This window comes from Equus quagga, chromosome 3 (assembly GCF_021613505.1).
Source record: "Equus quagga isolate Etosha38 chromosome 3, UCLA_HA_Equagga_1.0, whole genome shotgun sequence".
Lineage (NCBI taxonomy): Eukaryota > Metazoa > Chordata > Mammalia > Perissodactyla > Equidae > Equus > Equus quagga.
Window position 1 is genome coordinate 89,764,499 of NC_060269.1, and position 21,964 is coordinate 89,786,462.

The following is a 21,964-nucleotide window of genomic DNA, read 5'->3' on the forward strand; positions in this document are numbered from 1 at the left end:
TGTTCTAATGCAGAGGCTGGCAAAGTATGGCCCCGTGGCCTGTTTTTATATGCCCCTCTATCTATGAATAGTTAATGTATTTTTAAGGGTTGTAAAAAAATAAGAACAACTGCGGCTGGCCCTGTGGCCGAGTGGTTAAGTTCGCACACTCTGCTTCAGCGGCCCAGGGTTTCAACAGTTCACATCCTGGGCGCGGACATGGCACTGCGTGTCAAGCCATGCTGAGGCAGCATCCCACATGCCACAACTAGAAGGACCCACAACTAAAAATACACAACTATGTACCTGGGGGCTTTGGAGAAAAAGAAAATCTTTAAAAAATAAAAATAAAAAAAATAAGAACAACAGAGGAATATGCAGCAGAGACTGTGTGTTGAGTAAAACCTAAAATATTTACTATCCAGCCCCTTACAGAAAAAGTTTGCCAAACCCTCTGTAATACATTGCTTCTCAAAATTTTCCACTGAAATACACTGATAAGCTTACTTCAGGAATCTGGGGGAAGTACCTGGAAAACAGCCCATTGAAGCCTAAAACTTAAAGTCACTTAAAAAACAAAAATGCAGTTTTAACATAATTCTACTGCACAATATATCTATTTCTGTATAAAAATGACCCCCTTCCCAGAAACTTCACATAAAGTCAGTGCTTGCGCAAAAGATGTACACTGTTCCCTCTTGTTTCTTATACACCCGGGTGTATTGCCTTATCCCCAGTTTGAGAAGCTCAGAAGTGGACCATCTACAGAAATATGGGAATAAACTCATATTGAGAGTTTTCATGTTGGAATAATAAATAGGTAAAATGGAGGGATCTGTTTGGTCAGCTAAATATCCCCCTTTGGTAGGTGGAACACTTTATTTTGTCTATTTTCCCATTAAAATTTTTTAATGGAAAACTTTTAATGTAAGTCTTTGTAAATTAAAAAGAAAAAATATATTGCCCATTAGGATATATTTTTTTCAGTTTTCTGTAGCTAAATTTTTTCAGTGTACAGATTAGTATTACCAGTAAAAGCCTATTATAGTGAATATTATTTGTAAAGGATTTTGCATAACAGATATTTTACCATCATAGAAAGAATTTTGTTGATCTCAATGAATGTTAAAAGGAGGAAAATATTATTTGCAATTATTAGAAGGGAAGGAAAGCTGGAAGTAAATGCTTTAGAATGTTTTAGAATTATGTCTCAATTCTCCCTACATCTTTGACATTCCACCTACAGAACAAAGACCACTAAACTAAACCAACACCTATTCTCTCCCACCCCTAAGAAAACAACCAATCAACTTCTAACGCATTTCTCTTAATTTTCTGTAAGTATAGCTTTTGAGATTAGCAATTAATAAATTGTCTTGTGATTGTGCTTCTCTACTCATATTACACATTCTTTTGTATGTATCAATACTGGAAAAAAAGTTTTAATAAGCAAATTGTGAACTGGCTATGTGAACTTAGATATACCTGTACTTAATGGATGGTTTGGTGTTTTAGGTTAAAAAAAATGTAATGCCCGAATTTATCTTTTGAAGTTTCTCCACTCCTATTCCTTTTTCACTGTTTATGGACCTCGTATTTCTACTACTTTAAGTCTGTTAATTTGAGAACTTTCCCTATTTATTTTAGACCTACATCTGATGGACAAGTACGTATATAGATTTTGGTTGCGTATTTGGGTTAGGAATAACTAAAATTAAAAGTGCTGATAAAATCCTTCGTATTTTTAGCTTATTTGAAACGCCTTTAATTTTGGCTTTTACAGCTTTTATAATTCTTCCGGAGAAGTAAATGAGCAAGCACTGAAGAAAATATTATCAGGTGTCAAAAAGGTATTCCCTGATGTAGCTTTTATTTTTTGGTATTATTTGTATTATTTTTGGCTCCTAAAAACATATAAAAACACTTTGACAGAACTTTTAAGCAGCATTTGTCTGCACAGCGTCGTATAAAGGTGAGGAAGGCCTTGTTCTTTCCAGAAATTCAAAGCAAAGCTAGTCATTAACGGTATTAATCTTGTTCGCATCCTTCCCTTGACTATTCTAACTAACGCTCATCTCTTCCTCTTCTGCGTTTCCCACCGTGCCCCTTCCCAGTACCATTCCTTGAAGGACTTCATCCATTACTGTTATTTTATGGCGCTGCAGTTAGTTTCTTGTAGTGCAGGAACGATTTTCTATACAGCACCTAATGTGAATCCTCCACAGCATACTTGGTGTTCAGTTAAAACTTGCTGAATGATCAAAATAGATTTTTTTTTTTTTACAAACAAGTTTTTTTCTGTATACTTTTTCCTCTTAAAACTTTTTGATCTGAGTTGAGAATAAAAGTAGATTCGGTAAAAGAAGTTTCTTTCAAAAAAACATCCTTTGTTGAAAATGCTTAGGCTTTTCCCCTAATTATATTGGATATTTAAAAATGTACCAGTTATGTTTGAGTTTTAAAAAGAAGAGAAATAATTTCTTCGATTTAAACGTGCAAATACAAAACTTCGTTGCTGAAACTGTCACTGACGGATCTCAAAGCAATGTGGTTGTTTTTCTCTGCTATAATTACTAAGTTTTCAGTAAATGAGATTTATTTTTCCAGTTAAAAAAAAGGTTTAATGATACCAACAACACATTTGTTGGGCATGTTACAGTTTAGAAAGCCCTTGCATATGATCTTATTCCATTTTGAAACCAACTCTGTCGGGCAGGTGATAGCATTCCCTTATAAATTTCACTTAAAAGCTACAGAGTTCAGCTTATTTATTTAGTAAACCAAGTATCCATGCAGGAAGTTAACTTGTTTTCATTGACATTTTCTTCATTTGAATTTTGATTAAAGATTAAGATTTTGAGATAGCAAATGCCATAAAAGAAACTAGAGGAAGTTAAGAATTTTTTTTCTCTAATCTTTATTGAATAAAATTGTAGCCCTGTAACTGAATGGAAAGTAATTTAACTGCAAGTCAGTTTGCATACTTTACAAAAGTAAAGTATATACTTAAGTGTAAGCTTTGTTTATATGTGCTCAAAATCTTGCTAAATATTAAGAAAGCCGTTCTTAAAGGCTGTCAGTTTTATTGCTTAATTTGACAGCAAGACACATAATAATTGTAACCATTAAGGTATACACCTGATATTTTCTCTGTATTTTCTTTCAGGAGGTTGTGGTTGGTTGGTACAAATTCCGACGTCATTCTGACCAAATCATGACGTTTAGAGAGAGACTGCTTCACAGAAACTTACAGCAGCATCTTTCAAGCCAGGAACTTGTTTTTCTGCTGTTAACACCAAGTATAATAACAGAAAGCTGTTCTACTCATCGGCTGGAGCATGCCTTATATAAACCTCAGAAAGGGTAAATGTTGGCCAGTCACTGGCTATCGTTAGCTAATAGAAAAATATGCCCAATATTTTTATTTTACTTTTTGTAGCTTACCAAGTATTTTCATATATTGTTGCATTAGATTGTTTCAATAACCCTCTGAAGTGGGTCTTACCATCTTTCTTTACCAATGGGAAAATGAAGGTCACATAAGGAAATTAGAAGCCCAGTATGGAATGCTGAAACATTCAAAAACACAAAACTTGTGTTTTTGGCACTGAGAATTTGCTGTTATTTATCATAAAGTGGAAAAAATATGTGTGCTTTAGAAATTGGTTGCTAAAAGATACAGTGTAGAACTGAAGCCCAGGTACTTGAGCAGCTTTTTATTACTCGGCAAGGGAGCAAGGTGGTGCTTGGGGATCCACCAAAAGGTGTTCACAGGGACCCCCCATGGGTTCTAGCAACACTTTCATGGAATATGAGAATTTAGTTTAAAACATTACTGAGATTAATTTTATTATTCATGGAAAATAGGACAAATCTCAATAATACTGCCCTATTCTTAGATGTGCTAATCAGCTAAAATAGCCATTCAAGTATTTTTCACACAATTATCTTACGCTACGCACATTTCACAACTTTTAAAAGCCATTTACCTCAAGTCAGTAAATTCTGTATTGGATAGGTAGTAAGGAATGGAATTTTTTGTTTGTTTTTTTAATCTTGTAGGGGAAAAGTAGTCTATACTGATAGGTAGATGCTAATCTTTCACTTTATTCTAAGTTTATATTTTAAAATTTTATTTCTTCAGACTTTTTCATAGGATACCTTTAGTGGTGGCCAATCTGGGCATGTCTGAACAACTGGGTTATAAAACTGTATCGGGTTCCTGTACGTCTGCTGGCTTTAGCCGAGCAGTAAAAACACACAGGTGAGATTCCTCAATTGCTTCCCCCGAAACTTAGTCCTGTTCATTTTTTGAAATTACTTTTATTATACAACAGCAGAATGAAAATGAAAGGAAAACTGACTAATGACCATGTTACTCAAGTATACCAAACTGCTTGTACTTTCTCCATATTGCCTTCTATCACTTGTCCATTTATAAAATATAAAAAAGAGGAGGGTTGGGGGCCAGCCCCATGGCACAGCGGTTGGGTGGGCACGTTCCACTCCGGTGGCCCAGGGTGCACCAGTTCGCCTCCTGGGTACTGACATGGCACCGCTTGTCAAGCCATGCTTTGGTAGGCGTCCCACATATAAAGTAGAGGAAGATGGGCACAGATGTTAGCTCAGGGCTAGCCTTCCTCAGGAGAAAGAGGAGGATTGGCCCCAGATGTTAGCTCAGGGCTAATCTTCCTCTAAGTAAGTAAATAAATAAATAAAAGAGGGTTGTTGCATATCCTGCATATTTTAACCTATTTATTCTAAGACTAAGTAGCCTAAGGCAGCAGTGCAGATTAAAGGCATGACATTAGACTAGATATTAAGTAAAGACAAAAAATGAGGCTCACTCAGACTGTAGCTGAGGTATAACTTTTTTTTGGTCATTAATAAGTCAGAAATAACAACGCTGGTTCTATATGATACTTACTAGAGTGTAAACTTTATGAAGAGACTAGATTTTATTTATTTTTGTGTTCCCACAGTGCTTAACAGTTGCTTACAGAAATTGAATAGTAGTCCCCCATACTTGTACTTTTGCTCTCTGCAGTTTCAGTTACCCTTGGTCAACCGTGGTCTGAGAATATTAAATGGAAAATTCCAGAAATAAACAATTCATAAGTTTTGAATTGTGTGCTGTTCTGAGTAGTGTGATGAAATCTAATGCCAACCCACTCAATCCTGCCCAGGACATGAGTCATCCCTTTGTCCTGCGTCCTGGATACGCTACCTGCCCCTTAGTCAGTTAGTAGCCAACTTAGTTGTCAGATGGACTGTCAAGGTATCACAGTGCTTGTGTTCAAGTAGATCTTATTTTACTTAATAATGGCCCCACTGTGCAAGAGTAGTGATGATGGCACTTTGGATACGCCCAAGAGAAATCATAAAGTGCTTCCTTTAAGTGAAAAGGTGAAAGTTCTCCACTTAATAGGAAAGAAAAAAAATCACATGCTGAGGTTGCTAAGATCTACAGTAACAGATTTTATTACAGTATATTGTTATAATTGTTCTATTTTGTTAATCTCTCACTGTGCCTAATTTATAAATTAAAATTTATTTCATATATGTGTGTGTGTGTGTATTATATATATATATGAAAAAACAGAGTATATATAGGGTTCGGGTACTATCCGTGGTTTCAGGCATCCACGGGGTGTCTTGGAATGTATCCCCCACAGATGAGGGGGGACTGCAATACCACATTTCATTGATTATAAGATGCACAGTTTTATTACATTTATCTCAAATTGGGATGTCTTACAAACCGTGCCTTAGTATTGTTTTTCTTTCTTTGTGGTATATAAAATAATGTTGCCTCTTTGAATCAATGACTTAAACTCAGTAAAATATTTTTTGAATTGACTGGTCCCCATTGCCAAGAAAGAAACCTTTTCCCCCCCTCCCTCCTTCAATCTTTATCTGTTTTTACTGAACCTCTTTTTTGAGTCCTGGCAATAGTATTTAGGAGGCTAAAAAGTTTGCTAATGTGAAGGTAGATGAACTAGCTTTTCTGGTTGGTTTTGTTATATACAAGTAGGTTGACAAAATTATGGTCCTTACAAAGCCAGTAAAAAGAATCTTCCATTGTTCCTAATGACAAATAAGTTTTCATCGTATCATTAAAATAAGTTCTGTACACTTGCCTGAGAAAACGGTGATTTTTTACAGCTCTGAATTTTTTAAAGAAGATGGATCTTTAAAGGAGGTACATAAGATAAATGAAATGTATGCTTCCTTACAAGAGGAATTAAAGGTAAGTTAACATTAAATATCAAACACTTAAAGACCACTTCTAGAGTTCATATCAAATTGATCCCTGAAATTTTTTAGGGATAACATGACATTTTAGATTTCTATTTTGCTGTTAGTTTAGCTTCAGTTACAAAGACCTCAATCTCAGTGGCCTACAAAAACAGAAGTTTAGTCTCACTCACATTATATCTTGGCTACAGTTCTGTTCCTGTTCTAAATGTCATCGTGATCCTAGGATCCAGACTGAAGGAGCAGCCCTTATGTGGAACATGCTCTTCTCACGACAAAGGGAAAAGAGCAAGAAAGTTGGTGGAAGTTCACAACAGCTCTTAAAACTTCTGCTCAGAGCCAGCATGTCACTTCTACTCACGTTCTGTTGGCCAGAGGGTGTCACAAGACAATAGGCAGGGATAAAAAGGGAAGCAAATATTTGGGAACAACAATCTACCACAATACTAAGTTGTATCTCATCGTGTCAGTTCATGTCCTTTGAGACATCAAGATGGGATTACATGCAACAGATTTATTGGGCCTGAAAAGTATAAGAGGGAAGGAGCAAGAGCAGGCAGGGAGACTTGGAACGCAAGCAGGACACCTGAGAAAGGAGATGGGGGAGAGTGAGGAGAGTGGAGTAGGAAGAGCTTTTAGACTGCAGGGCAGACAAGTTTCAGCCAGGCTGATAGGGAGGCTTTGAACAAAGCTGTCCTACAGGAATGCACCTGTACTAATACCCACACTGTTCTCAGTCACTGGTGAAGAGCAGCCTAGGGGAAGCATGGCCTAAGCGCAGACAAAGCAGTGGACTCAAAAGGATGGCAGCTGGGGCTGTCGGTAAACTATGCTTCCTCCAAATGGAGATCTGAGAAGTCTATTTCCGTGGCCACCATACTCATCAGTATAGCACACTAAGAGAAGTGGGGTTAATAAATTTTACACACTACTAATGTTGCACACTTTTTTTTTCCTTTGGTGAGGAATACCAGCTCTGAGCTAACATCTGTTGCCAATCTTCCTTTTTTTGCTTGAGGATGATTGTCACTGAGCTAACATCTGTGCCAGTTCTCCTCCATTTTCTATGTGGGACACTGCCACAGTATGGCTTGTTGAGTCATGTGTAGGTCCACACCCAGGACTGAACCCACGAACCCCAGGCCACAGAAGCGGAGCATGTGAACTTAACCAATACGCCACCGGCTGGCCCAGCACACTTTTTTAATATGAATGATAAATAGAGGAATTTTAGAAAATAGAGAATCATCCAGAATCTCAACATTGTAACATAACTGTTTTACCTTTGCCATATTCTCCAGTTTTTCCCTAATGTATACATGCTTTTACACAGTTGACAGTAATGGGTTCCTATAAATTTGTGTCATGATTTTTATTGATTTGATAGATCATTAAACATTTTTCATGTTGCTCCTTATTCTGTAGATCTTTTTAATGGCAGTGTATTTCATAGAGCAGTACTTTAGAATTCTTAATGTTAAAAGTACCAACTGGGGCTTAAATAGGGAACGTAGAGGTAAGTTACAGGAACTGTAGGCAGACAGCAGCTGAGCTTCAGGAAGGAATTGGATCCAGGAGCTGGAATGCCATCAGAACTTTCTGTCCCTTTGTGGTTGCACATTGGTTTCCTCTATAGTATCTACAAATCTGTTTATTCATCCACTGGCCGAACAGAGAATGGCCATCCCACAGCTCCTGCGTTTAGATCTGTTCTATTCAAGACATCAGAATTTGCCAGTTGGTTATATATTCTCTCTGCTTGGGTCAGGATTAAAGTTGGTCAAAGGGGTCACTGGTGAATTGTTACAGCAGGGTGAACAAGTTGATGAGAAATAAGCTGGGCAGACATCCTAGAAACTATCTACTTTAAAACTGGTGTAACAACCTATTACCCTATGATTGGAAATTAGTTACTTTTGATTTGATATTATACTAGGAAACATCATCTTAGATAAATTTTTGTTATTTATGTAAGATACATTCCAAAAATGAAACCACTGAGTCAAAGGGTATTCGTACTTAAAACTGATGACACATAAATCCACTCTGCTTTTCAAAAGTAATTTCTTTTACAGGAATTAAAATCTTTGATAGTTTTATTTCATAAGAGTAAAACATAGTCTCTTTAATGTTAAATATTGGCAGTAACTGCATCTTTCAAAATTGTTCATATTTTCTCGGTTTTTTTGTTTTATTTCTGTGTATTATCAAGGAAATAACTAGTATGGTAAAGTTATGTATAAATGGGAAGTTAATACATCTGGAAAGCATTTTATAACTATAAAACACCAGCTAACTGCTTGCTGAATTCCTCCAGAAAATAGCAAAATAAAATAAAATTTTTGTAAAGGCAGATAATGTTAGATATTATGTACCATGAAGGATATTTTATATTATTTGTGAACCTAGACTGTAGTACACAACTTGGAATTTTAGTCATGCCCTTATTTTCTTTTGCAGAGTATATGCAAAAAAGTGGAACACAGTGAGCGAGCAGTAGAAAAACTACTAAAGGATGTAAACAGATTAAAACAAGAAATTAAAAAAAGAAAACAAGCACAGATTCAAGCAACACGTAAGTAAAAAGTTCACATGGGCTGGCCCAGTGGCATAGTGGTTAGGTTCACACACACTGCTTCGGTGGGGTTCGCAGGTTCAGATCCTGGGCACTGACCTAGCACCACTTGTCAAGCCACGCTGTGGTGGCATCCCATGTAAAACAGAGGAAGACTGAAACAGATGTTAGCTCAGGGCTGATCTTCACCCAAAAAAAAGTTCATGCATTACTACTTTCTGTGCTTTTAAAAAAAATTCTTACCGATTTGAATTATGGATGAGCCGGCTGCACTAACTGATGAATTTGTCCACCGTAGGATTAAAAGTAATTGTTTTACTAACATTCTTAAATCCCACTGAAGAAAGAAATGGTACTGTTGTAGCTATACTATATTGTTGATATTAAAGAATATAACTTTAATTTTCTTTTAGAATATTGTGCCATATAAATTGGAGTTTGGGATTATGCTTGTCATTTTTCTTACTTGAGATATTTTGATAAAATTGTTTAGTCTTTTTGACCAGACTTTACTAACAGATAATTATAAAACCTTTGTAGAACAAATACTGTATGCTGAACTGTATTTTTTCTTGTTTAGAAGAGAAGAATGTCCAAAAAGACCCTCAGGAGAACATTTTTCTTTGTGAAGCTTTACGGACTTTTTTTCCAGATCGTGAATTTCTTCATTCATGTGTGATCTCCTTGAAAAATAGGCATATTTCTAAAAGTAGCTGTACTACCAACCACCATCTCAATGTGGTAGACAACCTGACCTTAATGGTAGAATACAGTGACATTCCTGAAGCTAGTCCAGCTGGTAGTACACTGCTAATGATTAAGCGTAAAGCTTTAGATACAGATGATGGAGGATGGCAATTCAAGAAGTCACGGCTGATACAAAACAAACCATCTAAAACAGATACTGATAGTAGTAACCAAGAAAAAGCATCCACAACGACCAGCCCAGAAACTGATGAAGAGATTGAGAAAATGAAGAGTTCTGGCGAATATCCACAGTCTCCTACATTCTGATCCTTTTAGGCCAAAGGAGATTTTTGGTTGGCTGAAGGGTAAAGCAAAACATTTCTGTTATTTTTACTATGTTCAACTATTTGCAGGAATACATAGATAAGTTCTAGTGCATTTATTTTATAAAGTACTTTAAAAAAATATCAGATACTTTTATTTTAAAACCAAAATCTTTTTGCCCCTTTTACTAAACTGTTGAGGGAAAAGTTTAAATAGATACTCTTTTAAACTTGTATTCTTTAGAATTGGAAAAGAGAGATTAGCTAGCCTTACTTTCACAATATAAAGAAGTCTAAAGTTAATATGCAAATTTACTTCCTTTTTATCTAAGTCGTTAAAATTCTTACTCCTTAAGTTATGATAAATAGTACATTATGGCTAGAGTTGCCAGATAAAATGCTTGACACCATGCAATATTAGGGACATACTTAACATTAAAAAATTATTTGTTTATCTGAAATTCAAATTTAATTGCATGTCCTATACTTTTATTTGCTAAATCTCCTAATTATGGCACAACTATAACACAATACAAATAGTAACCTTTCCCTAGTCTAGAGTCCTTTACACAAAATCGAGTGAATTCAGAATTTGACTACAGAACAAGCCTGGTAATGCAGTGTGTTTGAGATCAGCAATTGGTCAGTTAGCTGAAAAGGCCAGTTTAAGTGGGACTCAGAAATGATACATACATATATACATACATAGGATGTTTATCACAGAGATTTCATTTTAACGTAAAGCACAAGTATACATTCATCTGTCAACTAGTTGTAGGGTCAGGAATGTTTCTGCAAGTGTTAAGTCCAGTGACTGGAGTTCCTATGTAAATGACACCCATTACTTACCCTTTACAATTCCCAGTTTTAGTTTCTTTAAAGTGAAAGATTTAAAGAAACTTGCAAAGCAACCTAAGTACAAAATGCTGATAGGTTTTTTCATTTCACAGCACCCTCCCACTCCCAACCTTACTCAATTGTCCTAACCTAATGAGGTGATAGACCTTATCTGACAACTATTTTTTTTAAATGTAGTTATCAGCTCTTTCCAGGGCATTTACTTAGTTTTCATTGCAACAGTAACTTTCTTTTTAATGCTCATACTTCATCAATGCAAAAACAAATACAAGTGACACAGATCTGAGAACAAAATAGCTGACTCTTGGTAATGCACAACTCAACAGGTTTGGAGAGTCACGGGCTTCAGTAATTTTTAAGGAAGATTGTAAATCCCTAGTTTTATCTAGTGAGTTGGTTAAGTGGAGGTTGGCAAAGAGAATTTTTCCTGTGTTTTTTCTATTTGTCTTTTCCACAATTGTGAGAATTTTCCATGAAACATACACATCACATGAAGCCTTCATGTTTCACTCACTGGATGAAATACTGAACACACTTTGCCCATTGCTCTTCCATCTGTTACTTCCTAGGTGATAGAGCAAATTCACAGCTAGTATCAAAAACTATCATTTACCTGTGTTTTAAAATGCACTGGTTACCATGGGGTGCTTATGAGGCCCACATAATACCTGGGATGATTTATGCAGATAATGAGTTTCTGCTGGGATTGTTTTACTGGTTACATAAGCATTGTGGTGTTGCGCAGGGCAGAAGGAGGGGAAACAAACTGTCAATCTGAACCCTAATTTAAAAATAACCATAGCCATCACCAGAGCATATGGAACTTATCACACAGAACATAGATAATGACTAAATGTAAACAACAAAGGAACAAAACTGGATATAAAGGCTAGACTAGGAACAAAGAAACAACAGCAGGCAGCATATGCAAATGTCTTCTGAAAACAATAGCTTGAAATTTTTCAAAGACTGCTTACACACTTATTCAAACTGAAGTCTGAAATGGGCCTTCATACAAAGTTCAATTTGCTAAAACTCTAGAGAGGTACAAAAGCATTTAGCTCCTACTTTTGCACAGCAATCCATCTCCTTTGAAGAAAGCAATGCTCAATTTTCAATTAGAGAAGCTTGCTGAAGTCGTTAGTACACAGCTGATCTTCCATCATTGAGGAGCAAGAGTCCTTATGGGATATTTTTTCCCGTTTATTCTCCATCTTTTGGCAGTTTTTATCATTGGAGTTAAGATGACGTAATAGATTGCCTGTGGATCAGTTTATTTAAAGGATACTACCAGTTTCAGGATAGACTAGTCCAGGAATAAATGTTAGGTCCCGTGATAGCACCACTAGCCATCCCCATGTTACATCTCTACAAAGAGAAGGCCCACTGTCTTAGCCAGTCATACTTATATTTGCCAGTTAGAAAATCTTCCTGAGCAATTTCAAGTCCACACCCTACACATGGGATTTGCACATTAAGCATTTCACTTTCCTGCACCCATATCCCTAAAATCCCATTTACAAGACAGAATCTGAGCCTAAAGTAAAATTCCAATACAAGTCATCCCTTCCATATTTAATATCCCAGTATCAGTGGTATATTATTGTATGAGCCTGTTTGTGGACCAGATATAAGTGACAATCCCACAGCACCGTTTTTATTCATACGTATGTAAAAGGTAATGAGTATTAACATTTTAAATCTTTTTTTTTTTCTTCTTCTCCCCAAATACCCCCCAGTAGATAGTTGTATACTTTTAGTTGTGGTTCCTTCTAGTTGTGGCATGTGGGATGCCGCCTCAAAACTGCCTGATGAATGGTGCCACGTCCACACCCAGGATCCGAACCCGAGAAACCCTGGGCCACCGAAGTGGGGCACGCACACTTAACCACTCAGCCATGGGGCCGGCACCCCAAATCTTTTTTTTTTTTAATGAACATTCACTGATTTGGAGAGGAAGCCTCACTTCTGAAGCACTTTTTCCTCATAAGACTTCATATTATTAAGTTTTTAACTTAGTAAGTTTGATAAGATTTAGTCTAGTAATTTTCTACCCAAGTTATTAAATCTTATAGTTTGAGTCAATATTAGCATCACAACCATTTGTAAAATAAGTTTATTGATGATAACCTTATATAATTTACTCCCGATATTTGATGTTACAGACTTTAGGGTCTTTGAGATATGCAGGATCCTTGTATGTAACTGGCATAAACCCTGTAATGAGATAATTAAAGTTCTTCAGAAAAGATAATGAGGAAAATTTTGATTAGCCCAAATCATTTTTTCAGGTACTCTTACCCATTATTTGAGCTCTCTTAATCGCTTTTGTGATTTCTTTTTGTTTCTTCCCACAAAGACCTATAAAAGAAAATGCTTTCTTATTCATAAAAAAGGCCAGTACTCAAACTGCCTAGCAATTGTGTAAGTCAAGGAAGGGTTGGAAAATCTGTAAGACAGTAACATCTTAGGCTTTGCAGGCCATACAATCTCTGTCCTAACTTCTCAGCTCACACCGTCGTAGCTCATAAAGCAGTCAGAGACACTAGTAAACTAAGCTATTTACAAATGATGGCAGATCCAATTTGGCCTATGGGCAGTAGGTCCCTGGTTTACTGGTTTAAATAATCGTCTTGGAAGGACGATAGCGTACTTCAGAACATCAGTGCCGTTTTTTTAGGCCCAAGTTTTCTACATCTTGTCAGCCTCTATAGTTAACTCTGAGCATAAGAAGACACGCAAAATAATCTTTTGGCCTAAGAAGAGCCTTTCTTAAAGTACCTGTAGTATCTAGTCTAATAGTGATTTATAACACTTTGAAAATTTGCCAGTTTTTCTTAAATAAAAGAAGTAGATCTATATAATTCATATCTACATTTAAGTTGCTATAATAGAAAACAAAATACCTGTTATGTGCCTCCCATAAATGCATCCAGTAAATGGAGAAATAAACTGGGACAAAAGCTGGAGTTTGATTGGGAGAGGAAAAAAAATTTATATTAATATATTTGTTATTCAACCTTGATTGTGTAAATTTCAAAAAAGAAACCTATTTTATGTTACCTTCAAGTTATGTAAAGGTTTATTAATAAATTTCAGAAAATGTCATAAAATATGAATAAAAATATTGAACTATCCCATTAATCAGTCATCTTTTTAAATAACTAATTTACTAAACACTCTTACCTAGTGTGCAAAAAAGTCTACATAACAGATTAATGAGCATATTCTTTCAGTGCTAAAGCTGTTCTCTTGACTTTTCCACAGATGACTTTTCTAAAATACTGCTGCTTACAACAGGGTACTAAACATTTCACCTCTCATGATAAGCTATCACATAACAGCAGACTACAGTGAGGTCTTCAAAAGGTACAGGTACATCGGGCCATTTGCCGTAATTTATGTTTTATTAATTTAAATTCTTCAGCACTTTCCAGGTGCCAGGCACTTTTCTTGGCACTATGCATAATCCTCCTAATACGTTGCATTTTAAACTTTCTTGGTTTTTCTCCAAGGCAGCTATCACTTTATACTATTGTCAGCAGACTTAGCTCCAGCATTACTCTATCCACTAAATTTGCCACTTTTAATTTGCTGAGTGATGGACAACAGATAAAACTATATTTGAAGCAGTGATACTGGTGTGAGGTAGAGATCAGCTTCACGAGAGGAGCTTTTTCCAAACCACTCAACTCCACCAACTGAGAAGCACTGCCAAGGTGAGCTCTGGCTAAGATGTTTGGGGCAGAGAAAAGAGGAAGAAACGTTGAGCTGAAATAATAGCAAATGAAGGAGAGCCAGGGGGCTCTTATTCGAATAAAATAGATACCCTATACATAGAAGTATAACCAGATTTGAAATTATGAAGTTTCTAAAACAGCTGCCTCTACACAAAGCCTATTATAAAACACTTGATTCTCTTTAGTTGAGACTAGTAAAGAAGCAAAATCCTAAAATCAAGTATCATAGTGAAGTAAAACCAGATCTCACCTGTACATTCTTATAATCTACACGTTTTCCACACAAGATACATTTTTTAAGAGGCTCCTTATAAGGATTTTCCATTGGAATGGGCTAGGATAAAGGAAAAAAAATCTGGTAATATAGTTTAATGTGTTAATTTTGAATTAAAAAAATTAAATCTTAACATTACCACATTTAAATCTATCCAAAGGATTAGTACCTTTCTTATTGTGAAAAAGAATAAATACAACAGCTTGGCTTGTAAAAACAATCAAGTACTTCTGAAAATGATTCGCCATTTTAAAGAGTTCACTGTGCTTTGTCCATATTCGTACAAGTATTTTATTTTTAGTTTGGTTAAGGAGGAATTAAGTCTCATAGGATTCTGGGATAAAATACAATCTTTGGAGAAAAAAGGGTTTATGGGGGGGAAAAAATTCAAATCTGCAATGAGTGAGTCTCTCCTCAAAGTGTTTTGCCTAGGCTTAAGTTAGTACAATCCCTAATCCATCCCCATATTTCCCTATCAGATGTTTTATCACTATTTTTATGTTATAAAAACACAGTGCCACATGGTTTACTGTAACATAAGGTTCTTTGACCAATTTTATGGCCCCAGACTGCTTTATAAATTTGTGTCAGCCTGGTTGTTGTTTCTTTCTTCACTACTGCCTCTAAAGCTTCTGTACCAATACCTCCCTCCTACAATCAGTATAGGTGTCCCCCGTCCAGAGATTCTTCATCTAGAAATGCCTAAGAAGTCCTTGAACCCCTCCCTGTAGTTCTAGGTAAAATTTCAAATGAATGGGACTGTGTGCCTCTTTCTGAGAGAGCCCATAGCTTTCATTAGAATCTCAGTGGGATTTATAACCTAAAGAAGAGCTCTAGTGATTTCCTTTACTCTCTTGAACTATTGTGTGAATTAGATGACCAGGATGGATGCTCCGAGGAACTGGAGGAGTTCTTTTGTTTTTACCAACTCCTCAGACTTCCTTAATCCAATTTATACTCACTCACATATAATGACTGACTATATTCTTTCTCTACACTGCTAAGTGCTTTGTATGGTCTGATTAGTGTTAAATTATCTTTGCATGTAGCAACAAAATATACTGCCCAAGTCCAATGCTAGTACTTGAAACCCATAAAAATGCATCTACAGGTTGGAAGAAACTGTATTTAATGTCCTGGTATAAAATTAATTTTGATCCCTCATTTACTAAGACAGCCCCCACCCCCAAAGTGATGAAAGGGGTAAAGACAGAATTGAATTTGAAATGGGGAAGAAAGCCAAGCTATAGGTAAGGTTTGCACAATCTCTTTGTTGGATTATATGCAATTATTCCATCCACCAAAACTATCTTTATTTTTTAATTCCCAAAGCACGTCCTTAAATTTAAGATCTAGGAAGAAAAATATGGTATTACAGAAGCCGTGCTTCTTGCTGGATTCTAGGAATTCTCTTGCTTCAAAACTCAAGTGTCTATTCATCAATGAATTATAATTTTCAAATTTAGGCTAATGATTATTGTTTTGTCCTCCAGCTGAACTCTATTCAAATAGCTAAAATATAAGAATTGGGTCATATTAGCAAATGCCTTATAAAAAGGAAGAGAAAAAAATTCTTACCAGGTCCTCATTGCTGGTTATCTGTTTATATTGTGAGCAACTTCTCCACAGCACTGCAATTAAAAAGAAAGAACAACAAACCAATTCTTTTTTTTTTTTTAATCTGAGTAGCTAAAGGAAGATTTTTGTTTTTATGGAAGCAAGATGAATCAAGGGACACAAGAGAAAGGTTTTATATTCATTAGACTCACAATGACTGGATAGAAACCCTTAGATTTGAGAGAGATTAAGACTTAAGATAGATATGCTTGCTTTCCAGGGCTTTGGGGAAACGGCATATATTTCCCCACCCATAACAACCTCTCACCCGCTTTCTTACTGAAATTTATTTTCCCTTCACTCCATGGTTAGAGACATTTTACTGCAAACACGGGAGAAGCAACAGCAAGGCGCTGTCATCCCAAAGGGAAAAAAAGAGTAACAGATCCCCTACAAAGAGTCGTTATTGATAGAGAAGCGCAGAGAAGATAGAGGGGCGGAAATGACAAGATTCAAGAGCCGACCTTACAATTGCGCCCTGATCCAAGACCTGACAATCTGGGATCTGTGCTGGATGATTCTGGAAACGTCCCTTCCTCACCAAGTTTCCCCGGAGATCTTTAGGCAAGTCTGCCTCTTTTGGATAATCATCTCTCTCTCCTCGTGTGTTTTTAAAAAAAGAGTGTACTGGACATGTCATGTCCCCTCTAGCTTTAAAATACACTAGTATTTTTCATGGGCCATTACAGATTCCAGCCTATCCTGGAGAAACTGAATCGCCTGGAACCGGCGTCGTTTAGCTAAGTGACGACTCCCCCGGCCTAACTAGGGCGGAGGGAACGGCTGCAATGCTCCAAAGGAGCGGAGGATATGCAGACTTTACCCGCGTGAGTCCCGGGATCTGTGAGGCAGGCAGCAACCCTGACGAAGGTGGTCTTTTTCCTCCCCAGACCGCTGCAAACAGCAACCAGAGCTGCCATGGTTCCTCATCCCTCTCTTCCTTTTCTCTTTCTAAAGCATCCTGACAAGTCCCTTCCGGTGCTCTTCCCCTGTTGACCCGAGGACTCCATTCAAAGGTTCCGCGGGCGAACTCGGGACAGCAGGAAGAGTAGGTGGGGTTTTCAATGCGCCTGCGCAGCATCTTGGCGGTTCTCACCCTCACCGCGCCACAAGCCCCGGAGGCTTGTGATTGGACGAGAAGAAGGCGGGCTCCTACGCTTGTCTCCGCTTCCGGTCGGAGAGCCCTGAAGATTAATTGGTGGTCTTTCCCAAAGGTGGATGGAGGGGCGAGCGCAGTTTCGCCCTGTTGCTGTCCGCGGCCTGTGTTCTACTCGCTGCTCGACTGGGGTTTGGCGGCTGGGTCCCGGGGGACGACATTTGGGCAGGGCCCTCGGCCCCTGCCATGGACGAAGGTGGTTCTCGCATCCGCCGGCGGGTGTCTGTCCGCAAAAGGACCCGTCCCAGCCTAGGCAGCATTTTAGCCGCCCCCACCGCGGCCGAGCTCAAGCCGGGGGATGAAAAGGAAGAACAAGAGGAGAAGGAGATGGGGGCTGGGAGGCAGCGGCGGAAAACCGTGGGCGTGCAACCAGTCGAGGTACAGCCCCCTCAGCTCTCAGATTCCCCCACTTCTTCGTCCCATGCCCCGCCTTTGGGATGATGATGCAAACCCAGGTTGCCTACCGCGCATACCCACTGAACGGGGAGTGGGAGACCAGCCATAGCAGGCTTGGAACAGGAAACTCCAAAATTTTGGCCGTTCCCTTCTCAGGTGCCAGTAATTGACCAATTATCCTTCATTTGACCAAATAGCCTTCATTTGCTCACCTTTGTTATCGCTGGTAATCCTCACTGGCTAGGTGTTGCCTCGTTATCCCGATTTTTATGTAGATATTAAACGAAGACCGAGAGACATAGAAGTTGTGCACGAAGCAAATAAGCATGACTGAGACGCAAACCTAGACGTTGAACTTAGGCTGCTCTTGCTGTACTAATAAAATCTACCATTTATTGCAGGCCCGTTATGTGCCGGGTAATTCGTTAAACTATTTACGTTATCTGGATTTTACAACAAGAGTCAGGCCCTGAGAAGTTAAGAAACTACGCTTCTGACACCAAATCCTGTGTTTTTAGTCACTGCACTATATTGCTGTCTCCAGATTTACATCTCTTCCGTTCACTACAGCACCATGAGTCAGTGTGCAGACTCCCTCTCGATTCCAAATTCCTAGGAACAGAATCTCCTTGGAGTGCCCAGTAGTACAAACATGATTTAGTTACAGGCCAGCTTCTGTAGATTGGAGTGTGGGAGAGGTGAGGGTACTGCAGTAATCAGAAACTTCTAGTGAGATGACATCCCAATTGATGTCTATCAGTCCTGCTACCGCTTTAAGGATTTAGTACTGGCTTAGGAATTAGGATCCCAGCATCACTATACACTATGAGTGCAGTTTAGACAAGTCACTTACCCTCTCTGGGCCTCCATTTCTTCATCTATAAAAAGGGGATGATAGCTAATTCATAGGGTGATTTACATTTAGGTCTATGATTCATTTGTGACCATATATTTATACCTGGTATAGCTCTAGGCTGGAACTTTTATTTTTAATGAAGTTAGGCTTGACCATAAATCTTTTTGTTTTCTTTCCAGAGTTATGACAGTGAAGAGGACATGTTTGATGACTATGATAGCTTTGCTGAAAACTCTTTTTTAGCTCAACTTGATGACCTGGAACAAAAATATATGCCACTTCCTGAACGTAGGGAACATGCTACACACGTTGCCACTGAAGATCTTTGTTCAGACAGCATCAAACATAAACTCAGCGTTACTACCTTAGACAACTTTACAGAATTAAAAACAGATGAGCACACAAAGAACCAGAGCGAGTACGAAGATGTCTCTACTGAATCTGGAGCTGATCTTTTGTGTGATGTACCTTCTTCCCAGGTTTTATACTTTGAAAATTTGCGGAACTCCTCAAATGATTTGGGTGATCAGTCTACTAAAGAGAGGGATTGGAACTCATCCTCTCACAAGACTGTGAATGAGGAATTGCCCCGTAGTAGCATAGAGCAACCCCAGCAAATTGATGAATCGTCTTCTACAGGCAAAACTAGTTCAGATGTGAATAGGAAAAAAAGTCTTAAAGATCATCTAAAAAGTACCATGACTGGAAATGCCAAGGCCCAAACACCAATATTTTCTAGGACTAAACAGCTCAAAGAGACTCTCCTGTCTGAAGAAATTAATGTTGCTAAGAAAACAATTGAGTCATTATCAGATGATCTTGGTCCTTTTTATTCATTACCCAGCAAAGTGAGAGACCTTTATGTTCAATTCAAGGGAATTGAAAAATTATATGGTAATGTTTTTTGCTGGAATTAAAAAAAAATTACCATCATTACCATAATATTGGTGCATATCAATAGAAATCAGATACTTCCATGGTCATATTTCTCATCTTAAAAGCAGATCAAAATTATCAGTTCTCTCAGCTTTCCATCTCTGTCTTGCTACTACTGAACCTCTTTCCTTCCCTATGTGGTCATACTTCTCAGACCTGTTATCCTTGCTGTCTCCTTTTCCTCACCTGAGTAACTCCCAGCCCACTCCAACTCTGCGTTCTGTGCTCTCACTTAAGATGTAATGACTTCACTGTCTAAACCCAGTGATACTTTTAGTTCTTACCTTACCTGACTTCTTATTAGCGTACATGACACAACTTACCCGACCCTTCATGAAACAGTCATTTCTTGACGTCTTGACGTTGCACTCCTGGTTTTCTCTCTGAATGTCTAGCTGTTCATCAGTTTTCTTAGCTGGTCTTTCCTGGCTGGCTCTGACTTCTCTACCAACATTAGTTGTTGAAATTCTGACTACTCAGATGTCTTGAGTGAAAGAAGTTAGTGATTAAAACTAAACATCTTTAAAGACAGCTGAAGTTAAGATTTAAGTGCAAAGAGATAGTATTAATAACAATTAGTGTATCTTGTAATGTTTTTCAAAAGTCCTGGGTCCTTTCAAATATCTGTCATCTTAAACCACGAAGGGACAGTTCCTACCATCCTGGAAGATCAGCCTACCAACTAGTCACTTCCTAAGTATTTCTGAAACTCCTGTGTTAGTATCCTATGAACCATATGAAAACACGGGTTCTCATCTTGGAAGACAATCAGGTTGGAGTAACAGGACTACAGGAAACAAAGTCTAATATAAGACTGTGCAAGAGTCTAGTAAATTCTAAATTGTGAGATTTGTAGATTCAGAGCTAAAGGTGTCTGTTGCCCGTGAAGTAGATGTTAACTTTCTTCCCTCTTTTCTCCCATCTGCCTCGCCTGTCAGAATGAGTACCGTGAGGACAGGGCTCTATCTAACTCATCTTTTTCTTATGTAGCTAGCACTGTGCCTGGTTCACTATGGTAGGTTCTCAACTGCTGGGTGTTGTCAGCCTAGTTATGAGTTCTGTCCCTGTCACTTAAAAACTAGTTTTGCACTCTGAGCCTTAGTTCCTGATCTATTAAAAAGAGATAACGACAATAATAATAATAGTTGTTTTGCAAGTTATGTTCTGTGTCAAGGACATGCCAAATTAGACTTCGGTAATGACTGTCAGTAATTATATTGGTAGCTTGTAAGAACTTAAGTAAATAACAACTCTTTAAATCTCTTTTTACTTGTAAATCTGGCTTAATCACATGACCAATTTAAAGCATAAATATGTGTACTACGTTTTATTGAGCTAAAGCAGTGGTTCTCAAAGTGCAGTTTGTGGACCACAAGATCAGCATCACCTGGAACCCTGTTGAAATGCACATTCTCAGGCTCCACCCCCAGACCTACCGAATCCGATCGTCTAGGGGTGGGAACTGGCCATCCGCTTTAACAAGCCCTGCCGGGGGTTCTGATGTGCCAAAAGTTTGAGTCACTGAGTTAGAGAATCTCAACCTTATGCTGTTACTTTTGCCTTTTTATCATAAAATCACATGATTAACGTGTTTTATATAAATGTTGAGAACTAGGTTAATATAATTAATTTTTTTAACGTGTGAAGATAAATGATATTCTTAAATGTTCATTATTTTCGTCATTTTATAGTTTAATCTGAGTTGGATAAAATGTAGATATGGTCAACTTGTATTTTGGCACAAACATCTGCAGTTTGGTAACTAATGGGTAATACCAGTCTGAAGTACTTTTTAATATTTAAGTATTAAGTATTAAACTTAAGTATTTAAGTATTTTTAAATTTTTTTAAAGTAAAAAAATACATAGTCATTTGCACATATTTGGGCGTCACCAATAAGCACAATAAATTAAAGTCACTTGAGTGTCATTCACATGTCACTATTTTTAATACCTTTGTAATATATTCTATGAGTCATTTTTATTTTTTTGTTCTTTTTTTGCTGAGGAAGATTACTGAGCTAACATCTCTTGCCAATCTTCCTCTTTTTGCTTAAGGAAGATCAGCCCTGAGCTAACATCTTTGCCAGTCTTCCTCTATTTTGTGTATGAGTCGCTGCCTCAGCATGACTGCCAATGAGTGGTGTAGGTCCGTGCCCAGGAACTGAACTTGGACTGCCAAAGCAGAGCACACTGAACTTAATCACTAGGCCACAGGGCCAGCCCTGAGTACTTTTTAAAATTTAATTGTTTTGGAAAACAAATGTAATATATTCAAGGCCAAGTTTTCTATGCATATATTCTTTTTTT

At 37.6% G+C, this 21,964-nt stretch overlaps 3 protein-coding genes across 9 annotated transcripts in view; 2 read left to right on the forward strand and 1 right to left on the reverse strand.

Annotated features, from left to right (window-relative positions):
• ABRAXAS1 (abraxas 1, BRCA1 A complex subunit) overlaps positions 1 to 12,488 on the forward strand; it is a 95,095-nt gene extending 82,607 nt beyond the window's left edge. For all 5 annotated transcript variants that reach the window (XM_046656876.1, XM_046656874.1, XM_046656875.1 and 2 more), the window contains 6 exons: positions 1,763 to 1,829; positions 3,146 to 3,342; positions 4,124 to 4,243; positions 6,145 to 6,229; positions 8,698 to 8,812; positions 9,393 to 12,488. In XM_046656876.1, the coding sequence (XP_046512832.1) occupies positions 1,763 to 1,829; positions 3,146 to 3,342; positions 4,124 to 4,243; positions 6,145 to 6,229; positions 8,698 to 8,812; positions 9,393 to 9,826 (1,018 nt within the window). In that variant the 3' untranslated portion in view covers positions 9,827 to 12,488. The remainder of the gene's footprint in view (positions 1 to 1,762; positions 1,830 to 3,145; positions 3,343 to 4,123; positions 4,244 to 6,144; positions 6,230 to 8,697; positions 8,813 to 9,392) is intronic.
• Positions 12,489 to 12,780: 292 nt separating this feature from the next.
• MRPS18C (mitochondrial ribosomal protein S18C) lies at positions 12,781 to 17,286 on the reverse strand. The gene is made up of 6 exons (XM_046656878.1): positions 17,135 to 17,286; positions 16,273 to 16,325; positions 14,671 to 14,754; positions 13,587 to 13,644; positions 12,982 to 13,041; positions 12,781 to 12,897 (listed from the first exon to the last, which is right to left on the reverse strand). Exons 1-6 carry the CDS (start codon positions 17,229 to 17,231, stop codon positions 12,821 to 12,823), a joined length of 429 nt encoding a protein of 142 aa, XP_046512834.1. The 5' UTR covers positions 17,232 to 17,286; the 3' UTR covers positions 12,781 to 12,820.
• An 89-nt stretch (positions 17,287 to 17,375) lies between these two features.
• Positions 17,376 to 21,964, forward strand: part of HELQ (helicase, POLQ like) — a 51,561-nt gene continuing 46,972 nt past the window's right edge. For all 3 annotated transcript variants that reach the window (XR_006887982.1, XM_046656868.1, XM_046656867.1), the window contains exons 1-2: positions 17,376 to 17,845; positions 18,899 to 19,613. Coding sequence is in view for 2 of the 3 variants with exons in the window: in XM_046656868.1 (XP_046512824.1) it covers positions 17,654 to 17,845; positions 18,899 to 19,613 (907 nt within the window). In the remaining variant the exon portion in view is untranslated. The remainder of the gene's footprint in view (positions 17,846 to 18,898; positions 19,614 to 21,964) is intronic.

Bases quoted from the DNA above. Each gene is read 5' to 3' on its own strand.
- MRPS18C (XM_046656878.1), bottom strand. From the start codon at position 17,231: ATGGCAGCTCTGGTTGCTGTTTGCAGCGGTCTGGGGAGGAAAAAGACC. The intron at 14,755-16,272 runs GTAAGAATTTTT...CCTTTATCCTAG, and splicing joins TAACCAGCAATGAGGACCTG to CCCATTCCAATGGAAAATCC. The intron at 12,898-12,981 runs GTAAGAGTACCT...ATCTCATTACAG, and splicing joins TAAGAGAGCTCAAATAATGG to GGTTTATGCCAGTTACATAC.